Here is a 23,884-nt window from a genome sequence, read left to right as displayed (position 1 = left end):
CTTCCAATCCCTCCCTTCATACCCTGGCAGACGCAACATGAGTCAATGCAATGTTCATAGGCTTTTGCTGCTCTGATATTCAGTGCTTAATTGGTTATGAAAGAGGTGCCTGGGCTCAAGCAATTTTTTTACATTCGTCACTGATGCAGCAAACCCAGAGGTGCCGGGGCTATGAACTGCCGAGCCTAGAGGTGCAGGGGCTCGGGCCTGGCACTGCTGACATTTCATGCCAGACCAGCAACACCAGAGCTTCAGCGGGAACAAGGAAAAGGGGACAGTTCCATTCTCTTTCGTTACAAGGGAATCCCCCTGGCTGACAATCGGCCGGCTTAGGGTTTAAAACAAAATTGCTGGCTCACTGGGGCCTGATCCTGCGAGATGCTGAGGACCACAGATCTCAGGGAAGACTTGGTAAAGGGACCACTAAGGAGGGTTGCCAGGTGGCCGTTTTTCTACCGGAATGCCCAGTTGAAAAGGGACTCTGACGGCTCTGCTCGGTATTGCTGACCAAACTGTCAAAAGTCTTGTTGGCGCAGGGATGGCAGGCTCCTTACCCAGCTCCATGTGGCTCCTGGAAGCCACTGGCATAAACCCCATGGCTCCTAGGTGGAGGCACAGCCGGGGGGCTCTGTGCATGCTGCCCCCCACCCCAAGCGCCAGCTCTGCATCTACCATTGGCCGGGAACTACAGCCAATGGGAGTTGTAGGGGCGGCACCTGTGGATGGGGGCAGGGCTCTCAGAACTGCCTGGCAGCGCTTCCACAAGTCGAAGGGACACATTGCTGCTTCCGGGACCTGCCTGGAGCCCAAACTCCCTCCCGCACCCCAGCCCTGAGCCCCTCCCACACCCCAATCCCCCGACGCAGCCCTGAGCTCCCTCCTGCACCCAAACTCCCTCCTGGAGCCCACACCCTGCACCCCAATTTCCTGCCCCAGCCCTGAGCCCCCTCCCGCACCCAAACTCCTTCCCACGCCCTAACCCCCTGCCCCAGCACAGAATCCCCTCCCGCGCTCCAAACCCCTTGGCTCCAGCCCGGAGCATCCTCCTGCATCCCAAACCCCTCGTCCCCGGCCCCACCCCATAGCCCGCACCTCCAGCCAGAGCCCTCACCTCCCCCCGGCACCCCAACCCTCTGCCCCAGCCCCCTGAAAATGAACGAGTGAGGGTGGGGGAGAGAGAACAACCAAGGGAGGGGGGAATGGAGTGAGCAGGGGTGGGGGCTTGGGGAAGGGGAGAGACAGGGGGCGGGGCAAGAGTGTTGGGTTTTGTGGGATTAGAAAGTTGGCCGCCCTACCACTAAGTGCAAAAAAAGAAAAAAAAAGTGCAAAAAAATAAGTCTACTCCCAGGACTGCAGGCAGGGAACTTGCTGCTTTATTTAACTGTATCACAGCAGAGACTTGGTGGCAGGGGGGAGCAGGGAGAATCTTTAACCAAATAGGAACTAAGGGGGGGGGGGGTGTGGAGCATGCCTCCAACCCATAATACTCTGCGAAACCCAGTGAACCCTTGATGACCCCCTTAGCTGCAGAAGTCAAGAAGAGTGGCCCTTTCAAGGTGATTAACTCTATGCATGCTGCAGCCAAGCCCCAGAGCAGCAGGCAAGGTGCAGCCTACCTCCCTGTCCCTCCTCCTATATTTTGGCCACCTTTCCATTTATATAGGGAATGGGGGGGGGGTGGCTGATTTCTGAGTGAGATTCTGTATGAAGAAATCTTCCCTGCACGAAAACAGGAGACAAGCGAGCTCGCCTGGGGTGGCACATTGCCTGGGAAAAGTGAGAGCCACGTGGTTGAAAGACAGCAGCAGAGCAAAGCAGGGATAAGAGAGAGACACACTGACGACTGTCATCATGCAACCCAGAAGCATCCTCGCTCCCGCAGGCACCAGATGCTCCAGGTAAGAGGCTGCCGGGCGCCCGCTGCTACCTGTTAGCAACGGACAGAGGCTCGAAGGCACTGCGTTCTGAGCCACACACAGCGGCTGCCTTGACCCTGCTAGCAGTGGGTAGCAGGCAACTGCTTTGCAAAATGGTTCTTTTGCCTCCTGGTCGGGTTTTGGCTTGGGAATGGGGGCAGGAGCATGTCGCTGCGAAGGCTGGTGTGACGGGGCGTGGGAGTGGGTTTGGGGCTGTCCTCCTCTCCAGAAAAACCCAGGCTTTGGGGAGATTGGTGCTTGGAGCTGATGGGTCGGAGGAAGGGGGGGTACTTGTATTGCAGGAGCCTTTGCAGAGCTCCACTGAGAACCAAAAAAGACTCTGGTATCAGTCAGAGCATCACTGAAAATTATGGAGAGGGTTAGAAAACACAGAACCCAGCTTGTTCCATGACCCAGGACCCAGCTGTCACCGGCATGTCAGGCTCAGAAATCACAGCTGTCCCTTCTGGAAAAAAACTCCGTGAGTGGAACTCCAGTGGCTTAGGAGAGAGATACCGGCTGGGTCAATATTTTGTAGCAATTGAGATCCAGATATGGGGCAGATTGCCATGAGGATGCAACCTTGTTCCCTAAATGCAGCTGGTTCATTGCACTCGTGCAGCCCGACTTTTAAATTCTGACCTTTCCAACACAAAAAGGCTTACCTTAAAACAGAGAGGAGACACTGGGTCCAGTTGCCTGTCGCCAAACTGCGGGCTGGCTAAATTCTCCTGGGAGGTTGGTCGATGTATTTGTCTGGCGGTTGGCAGACTGATCACTTTTTCAATATGTTTTTAATATCCAGGGTAAGGTTGTGATCGAGTTCAACATGGGTTAAAATGCTTAGCAGCAGCTCTGCAAATAAGGGGTTGGTTTGTATGCTACAGTATAGCACAGAGACTTCACAGACACACCCATGGGCTGCTGCTTTTAGTCAAATGCCATCCAGAATGAGAAGCGGTGTGATTTTGATTTAGCCTCTTGTTAATCAATCTTCTTTTTTTATCATGGCACACGCCTGAGACCATGTGTGAATATCCTAATTTCCAATGCACGATTCTTAGCTTGGCATTGCCGGCTGGAGGAATATATAAGTCTTTAGTGTTAATCCGGAGGATGATAAACCTAACACGTTGGGCGAGAGCCTCAATGTTTGCAAACCGGCAGGGCTCCCCTCGCTTCGGAGTTTGACTTGCCAGTGTACATCAGCTGAGGGTCTGGCTCGGCGGGTTTTAAAAATAACTGGCATTTACATTTTGATCAGCCACGAATTCAGCTGTGCAGAAGGAAAGGCGGGTGCACTGAGTTAAGATATTCGGTTCTGTTGCATTAAATAAACCCAATTATCTCCTACAGCCTCACCCAGTTGATTCGAACCAGACTATTCATGGAGTAATGTGTGAGTATGGATGGGTAGGGCCATCTAGTCCAGGGCCCTGTCTCTGACACTGGCCAGCACAGCTGCTATCGGACGTGCCTTAGAGATTGGCTTAAGCCCTGAGGCACCTGGGGTAATATCTCTCCCAAAGAGATTGTTAGCAATAACTACGCTAACTGTGGATCTTCTACTTATCTGTATCAATGTCCAGTCTCTCTTTGAATCTTGCTAAGTTCTTGGTTTCAGCCACATCCTGTGGTGGTGAGTTCCACAGGCTTGTCACACATTGGGTGAAAAGGTCTTTCCTTTTCATTTCGTTGAGTATCCCATTGTCCTGGCATTGGGACACTGGGAGACCCAAACCTGGGCAGCTGGAGGGTAACTACTGTCCGGAAGTCTTCAACAGGGCGGAGATCTGCGGGAGGCTGCAAGTCTTCGGCCACGGGGCCCTTTAAAGGAGTTCAGCCAGTTCCTCCGGGCACTGCCGCAGCTTCCTGAGGGCTGAGTGCAAATACTAAGGTGTTCGCTGGTTTCCAGGCAAAGCCAGGAGCTGTCATATGGAGAGCAGCATCAGGAAAAAGCAGCAAACTTGCTTCGCTTGGGCTATAATTAGCACCGATCAAACTTCATGATGTAAATGCAGCATCATGCCAAGGGTGGCTATTTAAAGCAGTCGGTAATGTGCAATCCCGTCTCGGTCAATGATCCTGGGTGGCTCTGTGCTGCCCCTGGATTTCTGGGAGAAACGCGTTTCTCATGTGCACTGCCCTAGACTGCAGGTCACCACTTCCAGGGAGTCATTTTCTGGCTGGCTCCTTCTGCTGGGATCTGCCCGCCCCCCCCCCCCCCCCCCGGCCACAGGAGATGAGAAGGATGGTTTAGTGGTTAGGGAGCTAACTAAGGGCTTTGGAGAACCAGGTACAATTCCTAGCTCTGCCACAGGCTTCCAGGGTGACCTTGAGCAAGTCACTTTGGGCGAGATTCACATAGGGGACTTCCGTCTCTGTGCATTGCATGGGGAGAAGTAGGTGCCTAGAAAAGGCAGCCCCAGGTGCTGCAGAACTGCATAAGCTAGGAAGCAGAGCAGAGGTACCGGTGGGGGAAGGTGCAAGCATAGCCAACAGCCCCGTGGGTAGGGGTACACCATTAGCAAGTAGGAGACTCTGGGCCCAAGCCCCTGCTCCGAATCAGACCGAGCAGAGATTTGAAGCTGAGTTCCTCTATCAGCTCGGGGGAGACACACGTGTCATTGTCTGATTGCCCCTCGGTGGCTTGTGTCCGGGTGAGGGGTGCGCAGCGCTCGCCTACTGGATCATGCCCCGTAGGGGAGACAAGTGGGGAATTGCCTCATTTGAAAATCACCCTGGGGGCTGAGCAGCTCGTTAGCTGTGGGGGCGGGGTCAGGACTCGGCTTTGCACAGGCTTGACCGCAAAAATCTTGAGTGTGGGAGGATGGGGGGACCCTCGCTCTGGCAATGAACGGGTTAATGGGGGCCCGAGAGGTCGGTTCTGCTCCCTGGCTGCACCCAGAGGCTGGGGAAGGGGCTGAGTGGAGAAGAAGCTGCAGGGAAGGAATTCTGCAATCTCTCTCTTGGCCTTGGAGGGCACAGAGACTGGCAGGGGAGCTGGCCAGCCCTCCAGGATCTAGGCTTCCAGGGGGCTTGATGGAGGGTCAGATCGAAGGTAGGGCGGCCAGACAGCATGTGTGAAAAATTGAGACGGGTGGGGGGTAATAGGAGCCTATATAAGAAAAAGATCCAAAAATCAGGATACTTGGTCACCCTAGTCGAAGGTGAAGCCCCAGGAGGGAAGTAGCTGGGTTAAGTTTTGTACTTTGGGGGTTCCTAGGGGGAGCCCTGTGGGTTCTGGCCCGGAGAGAAGGGTGAACCTAGAGAGGCTATGGGAGAGGCCCTGCTGACAGAGGCTACGGGACAGACTTCAGCTGCCGGTTACAGGGTCCCTGGCTTGGAACCCAGTATAGAGGCTGGGCCGGGGCTTCCCGCACCAGCCGCTGGGGAAGGTGGCGTGAAGTCCATGAGAACGGGAGAAGGATGGCGGAAAACCCAGAGAGAAGGGCTGTGAGGCCAGTGGGACCGAGGCGCAGACCTCAGGTTGTTTCATCTTTCTCTTGGGCGTCCTCATAGACTCATAGACTCATAGACTCATAGGTCAGAAGGGACCAATCTGATCATCTAGTCTGACCTCCTGCACAAGGCAGGCCACAGAACCCCACCCATCCAATTTTATACAACCCCTATCCCAGGATTGAGTTTTTGAAATCCTCAAAAATGGTTTGAAGACCTCAAGCTGCAGAGACACCACCAGCAAGCGACCCGTGCCCCACGCTGCAGGGGAAGGCGAAAAACCTCCAGGGCACCTGCCAATCCGCCCTGGAGGAAAATTCCTTCCCGACCCCAAATATGGCGATCAGCTAAACCCTGAGCATGTGGGCAAGAGTCACCAGCCAGCACCCAAGAAGGAGTTCTCCGCAGCAACTCAGTACCCATCGCATGCAACATCTCCCCGCAGACCATTGAGCAGACCTGTCTGGTGGTAATTCAAGATCAATTGCCCAAATTAACGATCCTATCATAACATCCCCTCCATATACTTATCAAGCTTTGTCTTAAAGCCAGGAAAGTCTTTTGCCCCTACTACTTCCCTCGGAAGGCTATTCCAGAACTTCACTCCCCTAATGGTCAGAAACCTTCGTCTAATTTCAAGCCTAAACTTCCTAATATCCAGTTTATACCCATTCGTCCTCGTGGTTACATTAGTACTAAACTTAAATAATTCCTCTCCCTCCCTAACGTGAACCCCCTTGATATATTTATATAGGGCGAGCATATCCCCCCTCAGCCTTCTTTTGGCCAGGCTAAACAAGCCAAGCTCTTTGAGTCTCCTTTCATAAGGCAGTTTTTCCATTCCTCGGATCATCCTCGTAGCCCGTCTCTGAACCTGTTCCAGTTTGAATTCATCCTTCTTGAACATGGGACACCAGAACTGCACACAGTATTCCAGATGGGGTCTCACCAACGCCGTATACAACGGTACTAACACCTCCTTATCCTTGCAGGAAATACCCCGCCTGATGCATCCCAAAATCGCATTTGCTTTTTTAACAGCTGTATCACATTGGCGACTCATAGTCATCCTGCTATCAACCAGTACCCCAAGGTCCTTCTCTTCTTCCGTCGCTTCCAACTGATGCGCCCCCAACGTATATCCAAAATTCTTATTATTAGTTCCTAAATGCATGACCTTGCACTTCTCACTATTGTATTTCATCCTATTTTTATTACTCCAGTTTACAAGGTGGTTCAGATCTTCTTGAATAGCATCCCTGTCCTTCTCCGTGTTAGCAATACCCCCCAGCTTCGTGTCATCCGCGAACTTTATTAGCACATTCCCGCTCTTTGTGCCAAGGTCAGTAATAAAAAGGTTAAATAAGATCGGTCCCAAAACCGATCCTTGAGGGACTCCACTGGTGACCTCCTTCCAGTCCGACAGTTCACCTTTCAATACGACCCTCTGGAGTCTCCCCTTTAACCAGTTCCTTATCCACCTTACAACTTTCATATTCACTCCCAGCTTTTCCAATTTAACTAACAGCTCCCCGTGCGGAACCGTGTCGAACGCCTTACTGAAATCTAGGTAAATTATATCTACCGCATTTCCTTTATCTAAGTAATCCGTCACCTTCTCAAAGAAGGAGATCAGATTGGTTTGGCACGATCTACCTTTAGTAAATCCGTGTTGCAATTTGTCACAATTACCATTGACCTCTATGTCCTTAACTACTTTCTCTCTTAAAATTTTTTCCAAGACCTTACATACTACAGACGTCAAGCTAACAGGCCTATAATTACCCGGATCACTCTTTTTCCCTTTCTTAAAAATAGGAACTACATTAGCAATCCTCCAGTCATACGGCACAACCCCCGAGATTATCGATCGCTTAAAAATTCTCGCTAACGGGCTCGCAATTTCACGCGCCAGTTCCTTTAATATCCTCGGGTGGAGATTGTCCGGGCCCTCCGACTTCGACCCATCGAGCTGTTCAAGTACGGCCTCTACCTCAGTTGCAGTAATATCCACTTCCATATCCACATTCCCGTTTATCATCCCTCCATCATCGCAAGGTTCCTCACTAGTCTTATTAAAAACCGAGGCAAAGTACTTGTTTAGATGTTGGGCCATGCCTAGGTTATCCTTAACCTCCATTCCATCCTCAGTGTATAGCGGCCCCACTTCTTCTTTCTTTGTTTTCTTCTTATTTATGTGGCTGTAGAACCTTTTACTATTGGTTTTGATTCCCTTTGCAAGTTCCAGTTCAATGCGGCTTTTAGCCTTCCTCACCTTATCCCTACATGTTCTGACCTCAGCAAGGTAGCTTTCTTTACTGATCCTGCCTTCCTTCCACTCCCTGTAAGCTTTCCGCTTTTGTCTAATCCCCTCTCTGAGTTGCTTGCTCATCCAGTTTGGCCTGCAACTCCTGCCCATGGTTCTTTTCCCCTTTCTCGGGATGCAGGCTTCCGACAGTCTCCGCAGCTGCGACTTAAAGTAATTCCAGGCCTCCTCCACATTTAAATCCACTAATTCCTCCGTCCAATCCACTTCCCTAACTAATTTCCTTAACTCTTTAAAATTAGCCCTCGAGAAGTCAAAAACCCTAATCGCAGATCTACATTTGTTTATCCTTCCATCTAGTTTGAACTGAATCAGCTCATGATCACTCGAACCAAGGTTGTCCCCTACCACCATTTCTTCTACAAGGTCCTCACTGCTCACCAACACCAAGTCTAAAATGGCATCCCCTCTAGTAGGTGCTTCAACTACTTGATGAAGAAATCCATCCGCAATCACATCCAGAAAAATCTGACCCCTATTATTCGTGCAAGTACTCGTCCTCCAGTCTATATCCGGGAAGTTGAAGTCCCCCATAATCACACATCTTCCCTTTGTGTTTACTTCACTAAAGACATTAAAGAGGTCTCTATCCATATCCCAATCCGATCCCGGCGGTCTGTAGCACACCCCAAGCACTATCTCAGGGGAAGCTCTAGTTGCTTTTTTACCCAGCGTGATTTTTGCCCAGACGGACTCCGTCTTATCCATTCCATCGCATCTTATTTCGCTACATTTAATTTCATCATTGATGTACAAGGCTACTCCCCCACCTTTGCCTTTCTTCCTGTCTTTTCTGAACAGCACATAGCCTTCAATACCCGTGCTCCAGTCATGAGTACTATTCCACCAGGTTTCGGTAATCCCTATAATATCCGGCTTCACTTCCTGCACGAGTAACTCCAGTTCCTCCATCTTGTTACCTAGGCTCCTCGCGTTAGTGTACAAACCTTTTAATTTTCGGCGTTTGGCGTCAGTGACATTCTTTCCCCCGTTGTGCACAAACTGTCTGCCACCAGCATCACCCGTTACTCTGGTTTCTACTCCACTATTCCTCCTTGGATCAAATCTTGGGGCCGCAAGGGTATCCCCGCTCACTTTGTTTACTTCCCTCTCCAGGTTATGTTCTGGCGTGGAGATCTCCCGAACATTTCCCAACCATCTCCCCCAACTTTCTAGTTTAAAGCCCTCTTGATGAGGTCGGCGAGCCTCCATCCTAGAATTCTATTTCCCTCCTTGCTGAGATGAAGTCCATCGTGAGCAAACAGTCGTCTATCCGTAAATGCATCCCAGTGACCGTACATCCCAAAGCCCTCCTTATAACACCACTCCCTGAGCCATCTGTTGATCGCCATAATCTTGTCCCTCCTTCGTCGCCCCGCTCTAGGAACCGGCAGAATCCCACTGAAGATCACCTGAGCCTCGATGTCTTTAAGCCTCTTCCCCAGTCTGAAATAGTCCTCCTTGATACAGTCCAGTGAGTAACTAGCCGTATCGTTCGTTCCCACATGAAGGATAATCAACGGATTTTTTCCCGCTCCCGCTAAGATCGTATTCAGGCTCAAGTCCACATCCTGTATCTTAGCCCCCGGCAGACAGCACACTGTTCTGTTCTCCTGGTCCCCCAGAAGGGGTTGCACCAAACTGCGACCTGGCTGGCGGGCTGAGTCGTGAGATGGGGCCTCTGCAGTGCTGGAGCAACCATTGCCAGGGAGTGCTAGAGAGGAAAGAGATGCTATGCTATGCCCAGCCACGAGGGGGCGCACCAGTCAAATCTTCTACAGGCACGTATTGCGTTAGGACCATGTCAATGGCACCTAAATGTTGGACTTAGGTGCCTAAATCCCTTTGTGCATCTAGCCCTTCTGTGCCTCAGTTTCCCCATCTGTACAATGGGGATAATAGCACCGCCCGACCGCACAGGGGTGCGTGAGGATAAATACAATAAAGATGACGAGATGCTCAGATACTACTGTGAGGGGGGCCAGATCACGGCCTTTGACTAGCCTCCGCTGGAATTAATGGATCAAACAATTCCCGCTCCTGCTTAATGAGTGAACATCTTGTAACTGTAGTGCCGGGATCAATCAGAGGAGGCACCGGACTGGGCGTCCACTTTTTTGAGACGAGGCGGTGGCTGCTAAGGGCTGGCTCGGGGGGTGGTAAAGGGGAGGTGATGGTGCAGAGGGTTAGGCTAGGGGAGACTGGGGTGTGTCCGGAGCGCCTGCTGAAATCAAGGGGGAGAAACTCCGGGTGACGTCAATGGAGCAGCACTGGGCCCTGAACCCCTCAGACGGCGGTAGCTGTAAGTCAGAGTGGAACAGAATTCCTTGCAAAGGGGGCGGACGACAGACGTTGGGCCCATCCCCTGCCGGTGGAGATCAGCTCACACAGGTTACCCTGGTGTAACTGAGTGGAGGAATTGGCCCTTTGGAAAACAACCCCCAGGTGAATTTTAGACAGGTGGGTGCCCTGAACGAAAAGCAGGCTGCAGCCCGCCCTGAGTTACCTGCCTCTTGGCCTTTCAAACCCTGGAGTTAGGCACTTGTTTCATCTGATCTGCCAAGTCAACTGCTACTCCTCTAGAACCTGTGCCCAGATGGACAATTCGGGGACCCGTTAGCCCAGTGTGAATGCAGCAACCCTCAAGTTAAACCGATGTCCCAGCCAGGATCGCGAGACCCTTATTGGGGCAGGTGTCATCTGGTTTGGTTCTGTTTGTACAGCCCTGAGCGCGGAGTGGTCCTGGACCATGACTGCTGCAATACCGATGCTAAATTAGAAAGACCCATTCACAGTGCATGGGCCACCCCCGAGCAGCCAATTGGCCAGATTCAGAAGCCCAGCCAGCCTGGGGCGGCTTTCCAACCCTGCAGCTGGACCGACCATTCAGAAAATGTTACATTATGGCAGGAGGATTATAGAGCCCGGGGGAGCTGCTGGCGTGGATGCAGTGCGTCAGATCCTCTCGTGTGAGACAGAGGTGGGTATTTGAGGGGTGGCCAAAGTTTTGGGAAATGGAAGAACGTTAATAACCTTCCCGAACTTGTGAAGTCACTATTGGCCACTTAGTGACTGGCAGAGAGGTGTTAATTATAAGACACAGGTGCTCACACATACAGCCGAGCTGTCCTCCAATGATGTCATGTAGTTTATGGTATTTTAACAAGGCTGGCAAGGTTGTAGGGTCAGGATTCCTGGGTTCTTTTCCCCAGGTTTGCTCTTCAATCGAGGGCAAGTTGCTCTTACTGGATAAATGGGGCAGATGAGACCCACTGTCTGGGGGGGATCCGTGAGGGCCTGAGGATCTCCAGTTGTAAGGTCAGACCCTTGGACGTTAATGAGGTGATTGGGTGAGGAGTGGGAGAGTCTGGGATATAGAGTTCAGATCCTCACTCTAGCCTCATTCCATCATTAATTCTAATCAACTCGCGCTTATCTAATTAACTAACTAGTTCCATCATTAAACAGTCACCCCTGTTTCCGAGTGAACGTGTTGCATGGGACTGTCGGTGGAGAGGGGGTAAAGCTGTAAGAACACTATTGGCTAGATGGGAATCACCCTGAATTGACATCTGAGCAGGACTGACCCTTCCCCGGCTTCTTACTTATTTTCCCATTCAAATACCCCTAGTGACAAAAAACTAGTTCACTGGGGAAGGCCGTACCTTCTGGCTCCTCCGGAAAACACCCCCGTGTCAAGGAGTGTATTAGCCACCCCTTTAAGATACAGGCTGCAGCTTGGAGCCAAAACAGGTTGGACTGGGCTACACGAACAAGTAGCTGAACAAGAGAGAGGATTGTAGAACCTGTGCTGATGTCAGTGGCTGGGCTCTGTCTCAGACCACACACACAGAGACTTTGAGGACTTTAGCTTGGGAGCTCTGCACCAGAATCCTGAGTGAAGGGCCTTCTGAGCCGCCCCTTCCCCGAGATCCTAAAGAGGACGGACTCATTTTGTTAGTTTGTTCTGGCTTCTCCTTGCCTGGATCCTTACTGAGGACCCAGGTGGCAGGAATAATGTGCAGTACCTCACCTGGCCACAAGGGGGTGGAGGGTGGAGGGTGTAGTTAGCACATGGCTTTTTAACTCCTGTGAGTTGCACAATGTTCTGATGCTTCGTAGCCCCAGTTTCTGGAGCTGAGATTTTTGGGAGCTTTTATTTAAACTTTTTTTAAAAAGCAAGTTTCCAGCCCCATGACTAGGGAGAAAAGCTTGAACACCTGCCCCCAAAAGGCTCACAAAGCAGACGGCAGATCAGAAGCATTCGACATCCCTTCTGACCTTAAAGCTTTTGAGTCTATGAGACATTTATTTAAAAAACAAAACAAAACACCCAACAACTGATGCTTTTTAAGCCACTTTTCTGATCGTTCAAGGGCCTGATTCAGGCTTTGTGAACACTGGGGATGGCAATGGTGGGGTTTTCAGTGGGACCCCAACATCATTGATAGAGGAGGGGTATCTTTCTACTAGGCAACGATCAGGAGTTGTATTAGATGACTGGAGCTGCTGTGGAAAATCAGGTGGGTGGGGGCGGTACTCTTTCTAGGCTCTACCCACTAAATAGGCTCCACCCACACAAGTCACCAAAATGAAACCCCGCTCATAACAGAGTCTATGCAGATATTCAAAATATGCTTGTGTTGCTGCCGGCCATGCTTGGTGGGGCTTGATAGTGTCTCGCTAAGCTCCTTGGGCTCAGCTCCTCCCAAGTTGTGGGGAAAAGTAAGTGGTGGCCCCTCCTGCACATTACCCACTTGGGGCACAAAACGAGATGCCGCTCACACTAGATGGTCCTGATCTGTGTCCCTCCCTCTGCTCTCACACCAGGAACAGAATGGCTAACTGGGCTGATGTTTAAATTCTCGTCCCTGGGTATCACAGTTCACACCTCCCCGAGGGATTGTCCCAAGTTCTCCTCAGACCATTGGTGAACCTCCAAAAAAGCGAACAAAGTGTTTCTTCCCAGCCGTGCCTGACCTCTTAAAAAAGGAAAGCGGAGACTCTGGAGAACAAGGCTGTGGGCTCAGAGTGGTGGTGGGAGGGTGAATGGGTGCGTGCTAGCCATTTCTGAGCGCTGGATAAGGTGCCTGAAAACTAAAGGTTATCTTGATTGAGGGCAGGAGGTCTTTGCAGAGCTCCCGTTACTCAAAATGACATCCAAGGTGTAGCACCACTCCGGACATGCTGCTGCCCACAAATAGGATCACAGCATTGCAGGGCCTTCGTCACAGAGATGGATTCCACCCTTCCCTCGAAGAAGGCTCCTTGGCTGGGTAAGGCAAATGGAGTTTCACCATAGATCCCTGCAGTGTTATCCTGGGTCTGAGCACTTGGGTTAGCCTAGTCCGGACATGAGCAGCCTCACAGCAAAGCCCTGCCCAAGTTACGGTGTCCCAACTGGTGCTGAGTTTCTTTGTGGTGCTTTGTGGTGCTTTGTGGTTCCCATGGTGCTTTGTGATGTCCTGAGCGGAGCCGCTCTGTGATTTTTACCTGGTCCATTGGGGGAGAACTTGTCTGGCCTTCTAGGCACATGGAGGGGAATTGTTGGAAGGCTTTGGGGGGCTGTCAGCACTTGAGGAGTTTAACCTGCGTCCACACTGCCGAGTGAGCAAGGTCCCAGCCCGAGTGAAAAGGGGACCCGAACTCTAATTTATAGCCCCAGCCAGGCCAGCTAGCACCAAACTTGAGGGACAGGGTTTTGTGTGTGGACAGGAGAGGGGGAAAGGGCAACGCCCAACTTAGCTCTCCAGTGAAGACCTATCATGAATGCCTCCCACACCCCTCCCCAGCCAGACTCTCACCCTGCAGGCATTCCTCTGCTGAGTCAATGGAGAGGGAGCAGCTCTCTAGCCTTTATTTATGGTTTTAAACACCAGCCGCGAATCAGCTCCACCTGGCAGGTAATCGATACTTAGGGTGCTGCTTAAACCCACTACTGGGCAAACTCTCTCTGTTCCCAACTCAGCTCAGCGACATGGGTGCAAATCCTAATGGAGGGCAGAATCGGGCCCGTTGCAGAATCCCAGGGCAGGATCGAGCCGCTGGGTCTAAGCCAGTACCAAGTTCTCATTTCTTCCTGCACACTGCAGTCGCTGTCCCCATCCGCCCTTCACCCCCTTTTCTCTTTGGCCAACACACCTGCATTAGCCTGATTAAATCTTCCCTCTGCTCAGACCTCTGAATCTAATCAACATCCATCTGCCTCCTGGGGTTACTTAGGAGTTGGCAGCTCTGAGCCTGGACACTCGGACTGTGTTTTTACTGAAAAGGGCCTTTTAAAAAAATAATCATTAAAACCGTGTTGCCAGCACAAAATGGTCCAGGGGCCAGATCAGTTGTTCTCAACCCGTCAGCACTGGCCTTCCTTGGCAAAATGAGTAGGCAAGAAATTGACGGTTTCTCTTGGGGGGTTTCGATTGGAAAATGCCGCAGCATAACTGTGTCGGGCAGGGATATGAAAAAATCAGCCCTGCCCAGCGACACAGCTATGGTGACACCCCGTCCTGGTGTAGACACAACCATACCCACAGAAAACTGCTTCGGACGGCCTAGTTAATGTCGTTCAGGCAGGTCGTGTTCCTACACTGGCGGAAAAATTCCCTCTGTCGGTGCACACTGCATTTATACACTGGGAGGCTATGTCGGCATGTGCTGTATAGGACAGATGTAGCTTTAGCGTCATTCCTCCAGGGTGAGGTGGGTTTGTCGTACCATGGGAGATAATTGCTAAGAAAAGATGCAGGATCTCTCTCACTTAGCCTTCACCCCCTTCTGTTCCTCAATCGTCCGTTTCCTCTGCGCCACTACAGTTAGCTGCCGTAGGGATAACGATTCCCCAGGTTTCTTTCTCCCGAAGGATCCTAAAAAGCTTTGCACATGACGACCAAATCCTGCAGTCTTTACTCAGGCAACTTTACCATTCAAGTCACCGGGAGTTTTGTCCAAGAATAAAAATGCACTTTGCCTGGCACCAAAATGCAGTCTGTTCTGGGGTGGAACACGGCAGCACACAACAATGCTACATATTTTGTCATATGGGCATGGGGCTGGGAGCCGTGGCTTGTGAGAAGAGCTGGGAGCAGAGCAGGGTTGGCTGGCGCTCCCTCCCCACCTCCCATGGGGCTGGCCCGGGTCCTGCCATGCCCCCCCAAACATTCCTCCATGCCACCCTAGGGGAGTGCGCCCCACAGTTTGAGAACCTCTGCAAATATATATATTTCTTTATCCTAAAAGCAAGGAGAGACGCAGTCCAGTTCCTGCCATGTGTACAATCTAAACATGACTTGACACCGCAACAAGTGAGGCCTGGAAAGACTCGATCGGCATAAAGCCCCAGCAAGCATTCTCAGCAGACAGAATGGGTGAGAACTGGGCCACGACATCAGGAGAGAGACCCTTTCTCTTCCAGCAGCTGCAGTTGGAGGGCGTTGTCATTGCTCCGTGGCCAGAAGACTTCACCGGCATTGAGTGGAACTTGGATCCCGTTGCAAAGGGGATTCTGTACGTCGACACTGGATTGGGGGAGGATTGTTGAGCCCTGGGAATCTGAATGTACAATGTTTTTTAAAGGGAGGCTGCCTCTGCTCTCTGAGGACAGCTTGCAGGGGGACACTAAACTCCAGCCAAGCTGCACAGGGGATTTACTGTCCTTGCTCCTCTGTGAAAACGGGACAAAACTGACACCTTTCAATTATTCCTACAGCCCAGTCTGGCTCCTCCGGTGTGCCAGGATCTACCCGGAGTAGCCCTGCCGAGTGACGCTGAATTTACACCAGTGCCGTGGAGATCAGGGTCTGGCCCTGTCCTCTAGCTGATAAAGAAAGACAACATTTGGAAGCACCAGGCGTGCCAGACCTTATTTCACCAATGACATCCTAGTCGAGTAGGGAAGGGCGACGGCTCCCATTCCAATGAATTCTTGTCCTCCCACCCCTCCCAACCCCCGCACACCTCGATGAATGTTCTCCCCCTTTTTAATCATCCCTCGCTTTGATGTCTGCGTTTTAATGCATGTGCTGGCGAGATGCCACAGGGGCACTCAAAGGAGATTGCGTTCCTTGGCCTGACTTGCCAGCCACAGCGTCCCGGCCTCTGCAAACAGAGAACTGCCAGCCGGCTGGCTAGGAGGAAGCCAGGCCTCTGGTTTGGAGATGCAACCATCTCTCAGTGTTTGCACAAGCGCGGGCACATAACAACCATCTCCGCATTGTCCTGGCCACAGTCACTGGTATTAGACGAGTGCTACAAGCCAGCATCCAGCCTGAATAATAGTGCCCTGTGTATAGAGCAGAGGTTCTCAAACTGTGGGGCGCGCTCCCCTAGGGTGGCATGGAGGAATGTTCGGGGGGGCATGGCAGGACCCGGGCCAGTCCCATGGGAGGTGGGGAGGGAGCGCCAGCCAGCCCTGCTCTGCTCCCAGCTCTTCTCACAAGCCACGGCTCCCAGCCCCGTGCCCATATCCACCCTCTGCTCCTGACTGTGGCCCAGCTGCAGCTTCGCTCTTGGCCACACCCCTGCTCCCAGCCTCAGCCCCATTACCCCTGTCCACATTCCCCCGCCTCCCTCCGGAGCTGAGGCCCCGCTCCCAGCCCTGGCTTCAGGGGATGGGCGGCCGACAGAGGTAGGGGCGGCAACCCTGAAAAGTTTGGGGACCACTGCAATAGGCAGTCTCCATCTCCTGCCTGCCAGACTGTTGCTGCGTGCTGTTAAAGGCTGCCGTACCCCACCCCAGAAGAGGCTGCTTGTCAGCAGCTCTAGGTACACTTCTAATGTGCTTTGGGGTGGAAGGCGCTAGTGGAGGGCAAAGTGGCTGAGAAGTATCGGCGGAGGGGGAGGCGGTTGGTTGGAACGGCCCAGAGGGAGGAAGGAGGAAGAGTAACGGGATGAAGTTAGGGAGAGGTAAATCTAAGCTGAATAGCCAGGAAGATGAAGATATGGGTTGGGGGGGCAATCATCTCCTGGGGGCCAGTGATAGATACAGCTGGTGAATATACCATGGGGCAGAGAATGGGCACTAGGCACCATGACCTGGCATTAGAGCAAACTCAGGGTCTTGTCTCTGACCAGCCAAGAGATTTGAGTTCAGTTCCCAGCTCCACTACAGATTCCAGATGTGACCTTGGCCAAATCACTTTGTCTCTGTGGGCCTCAACCTTTCGTTTTCTTACAGTCACCGCCATTTCCTTTGCTCTTGGCCTGCCTTGTCTGTTCAGACAGCGAGTGCCAGGGGCAGGGACTGTCCCTCCCGGTGGCAGTGCAGCGCCTGGCACAGTGGGGTCTAGATCTCTGTTGGATTCTCTGATCGCAGGGGAAGACAGGGTGTTTCTGGGGATAGGGCACTGGACTGGGATTCAGGAGACTTGTGTTTGAGTCTCAGCTCTGCCACTTGTGGACCGTGGGCAAGTCCCTTACCATCTCTGTGCCTCAGTTTCCCCATCTGTACAAAGGTCCTGACCTCCTTTGTAACATGCTTGGAGCTCTAGGGGGGAAGAGCTAGGCTGTACAGTTATTCCCATGTACAAAGGGGCGCAGAAAGGCTAAGTGACTTGTGCAAGGTCACACAGGAAGTCTGTGGCAGAGCAGAGAGATGAACCCACGTCTCCACAGTCCTAGGCTTGGGCCCTAACCACTGGGCCATGCTGCCGCTCTAGTAGCTGTGGTTCTGCAATGCACCCTCCTGTTTGCGGCTATGGCAGCAGCCCTTAAAGCCTGGGGGGTTTTAAGGCTGCAGCGTCAGATCCCTGCTTGCTTTGTTTCCAGGAGCTCAGTCTCACAGGGCACAAGAGACAAGCACTCACAGGGACCCGAGCGTATCAGTGCCTCTGTCCTACAGAACCAGCCGGTTCCCTTGCAGCAGGTTCTTACTGCCGGGCATCTCCAACGAGTCACAAACTATTTCTGTTCTCTCTCCGCAGTGGGAGCCCTGGGGAAATGGGGGAGTCGAACTGGAATCTCTTTGCCGCCATCTGAGCTGGCCGTGCACACAGACACCCCGCCAGGGTCATGATTACAGGCAAGTATGTCTTCCTGGAGCACACCGGATGGTGGGTGGAAAGGCGGGTTGGAATGAAACGACGAAAGCCGCCTGTCTCTGGGAAATCACATGCAACGGGGCAGGGGCGTGTGTCTGACGCGCCGGGCTGGCGCGGGAGAGGCCTGGGTTTGATGCTGTGCTCTCGCACAGGTTCCCGGTGGCACCTAACCCTGCAGCTGGGAGCACGCCAGCTACCGGCTGGAGAAGCCCCTTTGCCATGCCCCGAAGCCAAACCCCTGCCATGGAAGTGGGGCGTGTGCGCTGGGATAGAGCATCCCTCTCAATGCTGAGGATATAAACCCCTTGTTCAGGGCTTAATGCCAACCCTTTGTTGGGGAAGGGGTGGGGGCAGGCTATCCTGGCACTACAGGGTTTCTTGCGCCTCCCTGTGGCAGACACTAGATGGGGCACTGGTCCACTTGGGTTATTTCTGCATTCCCGCACGAGCAGCAGTGCCCCGGGTCAAGGGCCACACGACCACTGCTGCCTGGGTGCAGCCATGTCCCAGCGCGGGCCAGGGTTTTCCCCGCCCCTCTGGGAAAAGCATGTTTCATTCCCGCCAGATCCAGGGCTCCAGGCACAGACTAGTGACGACTCTAAACCCCGGGGGCGTCTCTGTGGCAGCAGCAGGGGTAACTTCCAGCTTGGGCAAACTTTTTTTCTTCATAGACTTACGGTCAGAAGGGACCATTATGGTCATCTAGTCTGACCTCCTGCACAATGCAGGGCACAGAATCTCACCCACCCACTCCTGCAACAAACCTCTAATCTATGTCTGAGTTATTGAAGTCCTCAAATTGTGGTTTAAAGACCTCAAGGTGCAGAGAATCCTCCAGCAAGTGACCTGTGCCCCATGCTGCAGAGGAAGGTGAAAAACCTCCAGGGCCTCTGCCAATCTGCCCTGGAGGAAAATTCCTTCCCGACCCCAAATATGGCGATCAGTTAAACCCTGAGCACGTAGGCAAGACTCACCAGCCAGCACCCAGGAAAGAATTCTCTGTAGTAACTCAGATCCCACCCCATCTAACATCCCATCACAGACCACTGGGCATATTTACCTGCTAATAATCAAAGATCAAATAATCCCCTTGGAAGGCTGTTCCAGAACTTCACTCCTCTAATGGTTAGACACCTTCGTCTAATTTCAAGTCTAAACTTCCTAGTGTCCAGTTTATATCCATTTGTTCTTGTGTCCACATTCCCCGGCCCTCCCCACTGGGATTCAGTCTCAGGTCACTCACTTGCCCGGCAAGATCCCATGTAGCCTTGGCCAAAAATGAAAGCAGCTGCATCACCGGTCCCTGGGGACAGCTCCCTCTCTGGGATCAAACTGATACAGCTCCGTACCATCAAAAGGCATCTTGCAGCAAGTGCCGAGGATGGATGACGGTGGCCTCTTTACCAACGCCGGGTCCTGTTAGTGACACTTTCCAGATGCTTGATGCCACACGACAGTGGATAAAACCCATCGGTAAGGCTAAGATTTTGTCACAGATATTTTTAGTAAAAGTCATGGATGGGTCACGGGCAAGAAAGAAAAATTCACGGAAGCCTGTGACCTGCCCTGTGACTTTTACTAAAAATATGCATGACAAAATGGGGAGCTGCTGGATCCCCACGCTGTCTCCGGTGGCTGGACAGCTGCGGGGGCCCTGGCTCGGAGCTCCAGGATCCTCCACCCCCCAGACTCAGAGTTGCAGGGCCCCCCTTCCACCTGCAGAAGCTGGGAGCTATAGGGTGCCCCCACCGCCCGCTGTGGCTCGGAGCTCCGGTGGGCCCCCACCACCAGGGGCAGCGGGGACCCTGCAGCTCCTGATTGTCACGGGCTGAAGTCACAGAGGTCTCTGGATCCGTGACTTCCGCGACCTCCACAACCAAATCATAGCCTCACCCATCAGTGCTGCAGGAATTTATGCCTGAAGCCTTCCAAACTTATCAAACGGCAGCTGCGGAGAACATGGTTTTCTACCGCTTGGGCGTTCGTTAGAGGAGGGCTTGCATTTTAATGAATCAATCGATGCTGGAAAAGTTCCCGGCATCGTCCTCTGCTTTCAAAATAATACATCATATCCCAGGGCCACTGAATTTCAGTGCTGAGCGAGATCCATTGTCCTTCAGCTGAAATGCCAACATGAAGAGGGTGAAAATAAAATACAGCCTTGGGTGTGCGTGTCAGTCACGGAGAGACATTTAAATCCCATGGGTAGTGCCAGCTCTGCTGCCGGTTAGCTGACATTCTCCAGAAGGCAAAGGTTTGATCAGCCATGGTGTGATCCAGCGGGTGGAATGCTGGACAGCGATTCAGGAACCCGGGTTCTAGTCCTGGCTCTGCCACTGATGTGCTGCGTGACCTCGGACAAGTTCCTCTCTCCTCCTGGGCCCACGGGGCACTGTCATCATTTAAATGTTCTGAGGTCAACAGATTGCAACCGTATCAGATGCTGTGGAGGAATTGTGACTTTAGGAGCACCCCTGCAGGGAGAGAGAGTCAAACGCTGGCCCTCTCCCAGATGGGGAGGCAAATTGGGGCACATTTCGTCCTTGGGAGATAGCACAGTGACTTGCCCTGACCAGATGCCATGGTGGTGGGCACCAAAGGAAAGAACAAAGAGCCAGCCCCCCACTGGTATTAGGTTCGTGAAGCTGTGCTGTCTGGCCCTTAGACAGATGGGTCTGCTGCATGGTTCTCCCAAGGCGCCCGTGGGCCAGGTGCTGTCTAGGGGCAGATCTGCTTCAGTTCTCTAACTGAGGGATGTTCTTGTTTTGCAGGAAGCAGGTAAGATGGTGGCTGGGCCTTTCCTAGATTCCCCCTTCTCTTGGGCTTGTTGGCATCCCCTGTTCTTCCTCACCCTGGAGGCCCTCTTGACGGGATCCAGCTGGAGCTGCCCTTCCAGCTGCCACTGCTCCTCCCAGGACAGGTCTGTCTTCTGCAACCGCCGGCGCCTGACCACCGTGCCGGGCGGGATCCCCCCGGAGTCTGAGCTCCTGGACCTGAGCAAGAACCGCATCAGGACCTTGCACCAGGGCATGTTCTCCCGCCTGCAGCCCTTGAAGGAGCTGGACCTGAGCGAAAACATCATCTCCAATATCGAGCCCGGAGCCTTTAACAGCCTGCAGAAGCTGATGACCCTGAGGCTGAAGAGTAACCAGCTGAAAATTGTCCCGCCTGGAATCTTCACCGGCCTCCCTAACCTCACCATCCTTGACATTAGCAAGAACAAGATCGTCATCTTCCTGGACCACTCCTTCAAAGACTTGTTCAACCTTAGGAAGCTGGAGGCTGGGGACAACCACCTGGTCTTCATCTCGCCGCAAGCCTTCAGCGGACTCCTCCGCCTGCAGCAGCTCACCCTGGAGAAATGCAACTTGACGGGCGTGCCCCAGCTTGCCCTCTCCCAGCTTCACCACCTGGTCGAGCTCCGGTTCAAGGTGCTCAACATCAGTGTCCTCCACAACTACTCCTTCCGGAGGCTGCACCGCTTGAATGTGCTGGAGATCGACCGCTGGCCTTTCCTGGCCACGCTGGAGCCCCGCAGCCTCTTGGGACTGAACTTGACCTCCTTGTCTGTCACCAAGTGCAACCTCAGCGCCGTCCCTTACCAGGCGTTCAGGCATTTGGTTTATCTCCAGTACCTGGATCTCTCCCACAATCCCATCTCGGTGATCCATGGCAAGAGGCTGAGCGACCTTTCACGCCTTCAGGAATTCCACCTCTCTGGAGGCAGGCTGGCCACCATCGCCACCAGTGCCTTCCAAGGACTCAAATACTTCCGTCTGCTCAATGTCTCGGGTAATGCCCTGAGGACCTTGGAAGAAGGGGTCTTCCACTCAGTGGGGAACCTGGAGATCCTACGGTTAGACAGAAACCCCCTGGCCTGTGACTGCCGGCTCTTATGGATTATCCGAAGGCGACGCAGGCTTAACTTCGGAGGGCAGCAGCCCGCCTGCGCGAGCCCCACGACGGTCAAAGGGAAAGTCTTTAAGGACTTCTCCGATGTCCTCCTGCCCAATCACTTCACCTGCAGGAAGTCTAAGATCCCGGACAAGACGCCTCAGCAGGTGAGTGTGGAAGAGGGGGGCAAAGCAACCCTGAGCTGCAAGAGTGAAGGGGATCCACACCCAACTCTCTACTGGGTGTCACCTCATAACATCCGCCTGGACTCCAACCACAAGGGGCGGATGAGGGTCTTCGCAGATGGCACCTTGGAGATCGACTACGCCCTAGCCCAGGACAGTGGCACCTACCACTGCGTTGCCAGCAACGTAGCAGGGAACGACACTTTGCTGGCGCACCTTCGCGTGAGCAAGCCCTCCGCCCAGTTGGGCAATGACTCCTTCCTGTTCTCCAACAGCTCGGAGGCCTTCCAGCCGTCCCTCATCGACGTGGGCACGCTGGTGGGAGTCTTGGCCATGGGCATCCTGCCGTTCCTCAGCTCGGTCGCCGTCTGCTTCGTCTTCATCTTCTTCTGGAGCAAGAGCAAAGGAAAGGTCAAGCATCACGCCACCTTCGAGTTCATCCCTCACTATCCCCACGCGGCCTGGAACAAGCCGCGCAGTGGCGGCGGCAGCAAGTTTGCCATGAAACTCATGTGATGAGGGGGCCATTTTCTCGCCGCATGTCCCCATAGCTTTGTAAACCTGGAAATGAAAAATGCAGCGAACTTACAAAAGTGGTTCATCTTTGTGAGCTGCCGATGCCAGCACCACGCTCCACCTGTGTAGCAGCGTGGGGGGCCAGGGAGTCTTGTGGTCAGCATGAAGTAGAGATAGTCTATAGTGAATCTTTTTGGCCGACTCTCAGGGACCTGGCGACGATACTGCTGCAGGTCTGGTGCAAAGATAACACACTAAGGTAGAGGCTTGGTGGTGCGGGGAGTTGGGCCTGGATGAAGCCTTTCATCTCTAAGTCACTGGTTCTAACCCCACCTAGGTTGGCAGAGGCTGGAGAATTGGGGACCTCTGGGGAATGAGGTTAGTGGTTAGGTTTGAGGTGTGTTGGCTGGGCAATATGGAGGAAACATTTATGTGGAGAGAGGACGTGTCCTGAAGTAGAGAAGGAAGGACCTTGTGGGATGTCATAAGATCATGACTCCTTCCCCTGGAGCAGAACAGCTCTCACACCATGGCAGGAAATAATAAGACTGTCTGGGCGGGTAATTTATCAGGGGTTTTGGCAGCTCTGCTATAAAATGATGATGGTAAACTGGGGAAGGGGGAGAGTTAAAAATTGGAAGTGTCTTTGCCAGGCCTGGAGTCATCTTTGTCCCTGAAATCACCCAGATCCTTAATGGGCTCCCACAGGGGAGACAAAATGCTCATCTTTTCCCTCCCCCCGGACCCTTCTACAACCTCTCAATCTGCAGTGAATTATTCATGTCAGGCAAAAACTAAGCGTGCTGCTAAATGCAATCGATTAAAACCACTGTGGCTGAAAGTCTTGTCTAACGCTTAACCAGATCATTGAGAGTAATAAATAACACTCCACACTTCTATAGCAACCGCGAACCAAAGAGCTCAAAGCCCATCACAGTCATTACGGGGTTATACCTCATAACAACCCTGTGACGCAGGTAAAGAGCACAATCCCCGTGCTACAGATGGGGAAACTGAGGCACAAAGCGGGGCATCAGCGTGGCCTTTGCTCTTCATGCTGCAACACTATGACCAAGACACGCAGGCAGAGCTGGGACCTAAATAACCACATTCAGTCACTATACAGGAATGTGCCAGGCCTAGTTACACACAGCGTGTGGCTCTGGCTGGTTTCTGACGGCTTCTCAGAACGTAGACCACTGTGAGTGCCACTAGTATTAACCCTTAATTGGGGAAACTGAGGCATAGAGGGGGGACATGATTTGCCTTGAGCTCACACAGCAGAGCTGGGAATAGACTAGACCATGCAGCCTCCAGGAATCCTGATGTGCATCTCTGCTCTAACCACCAGCGTCTGTTTCTCAAATGCAGCCACCGTGGCTGCTTGAGGCCACCAGGGGCTTTTCTTGCGGCCACGGTCTCCTGGGCTGTGACTGGAGGGAGGAATATAGCAGCCCCTCCGACTCCCTGTTGCTCCTGGCTGCACCGCCTTGCTGTGGATTGCTGGGGCTGCCAGCAGGGGTTGGACCTTGCCCCCTTTAGAGACACCTG

General features: G+C 52.9%; 1 protein-coding gene across 2 annotated transcripts; it reads left to right on the top strand.

Annotated features, from left to right (window-relative positions):
* Window positions 1–1,768: 1,768 nt before the first annotated feature.
* On the top strand, window positions 1,769–23,131 carry LINGO4 (leucine rich repeat and Ig domain containing 4). 2 transcript variants are annotated; one of them, XM_050930631.1, is made up of 3 exons: window positions 1,769–1,898; window positions 17,622–17,719; window positions 20,510–23,131. In XM_050930631.1, the coding sequence occupies exon 3, from the start codon at window positions 20,522–20,524 to the stop codon at window positions 22,331–22,333; it is 1,812 nt and encodes a 603-aa protein (XP_050786588.1). In that variant the 5' UTR covers window positions 1,769–1,898; window positions 17,622–17,719; window positions 20,510–20,521; the 3' UTR covers window positions 22,334–23,131. The 2 variants fall into 2 exon arrangements, with proteins under 2 accessions (XP_050786588.1, XP_050786589.1); XM_050930632.1 differs by having other exon boundaries at window positions 17,622–17,723; window positions 20,514–23,131.
* Window positions 23,132–23,884: the final 753 nt, after the last annotated feature.

This window comes from Gopherus flavomarginatus, chromosome 20 (genome assembly GCF_025201925.1).
Source record: "Gopherus flavomarginatus isolate rGopFla2 chromosome 20, rGopFla2.mat.asm, whole genome shotgun sequence".
NCBI classification, from domain to species: domain Eukaryota; kingdom Metazoa; phylum Chordata; order Testudines; family Testudinidae; genus Gopherus; species Gopherus flavomarginatus.
Note: the sequence above shows the minus strand (reverse complement) of the source record. Positions and strands in the feature narration are given on the sequence as shown.

Coding starts and splice junctions, on each gene's coding strand:
- LINGO4 (XM_050930631.1), top strand. CDS start 20,522: ATGGTGGCTGGGCCTTTCCTAGATTCCCCCTTCTCTTGGGCTTGTTGG.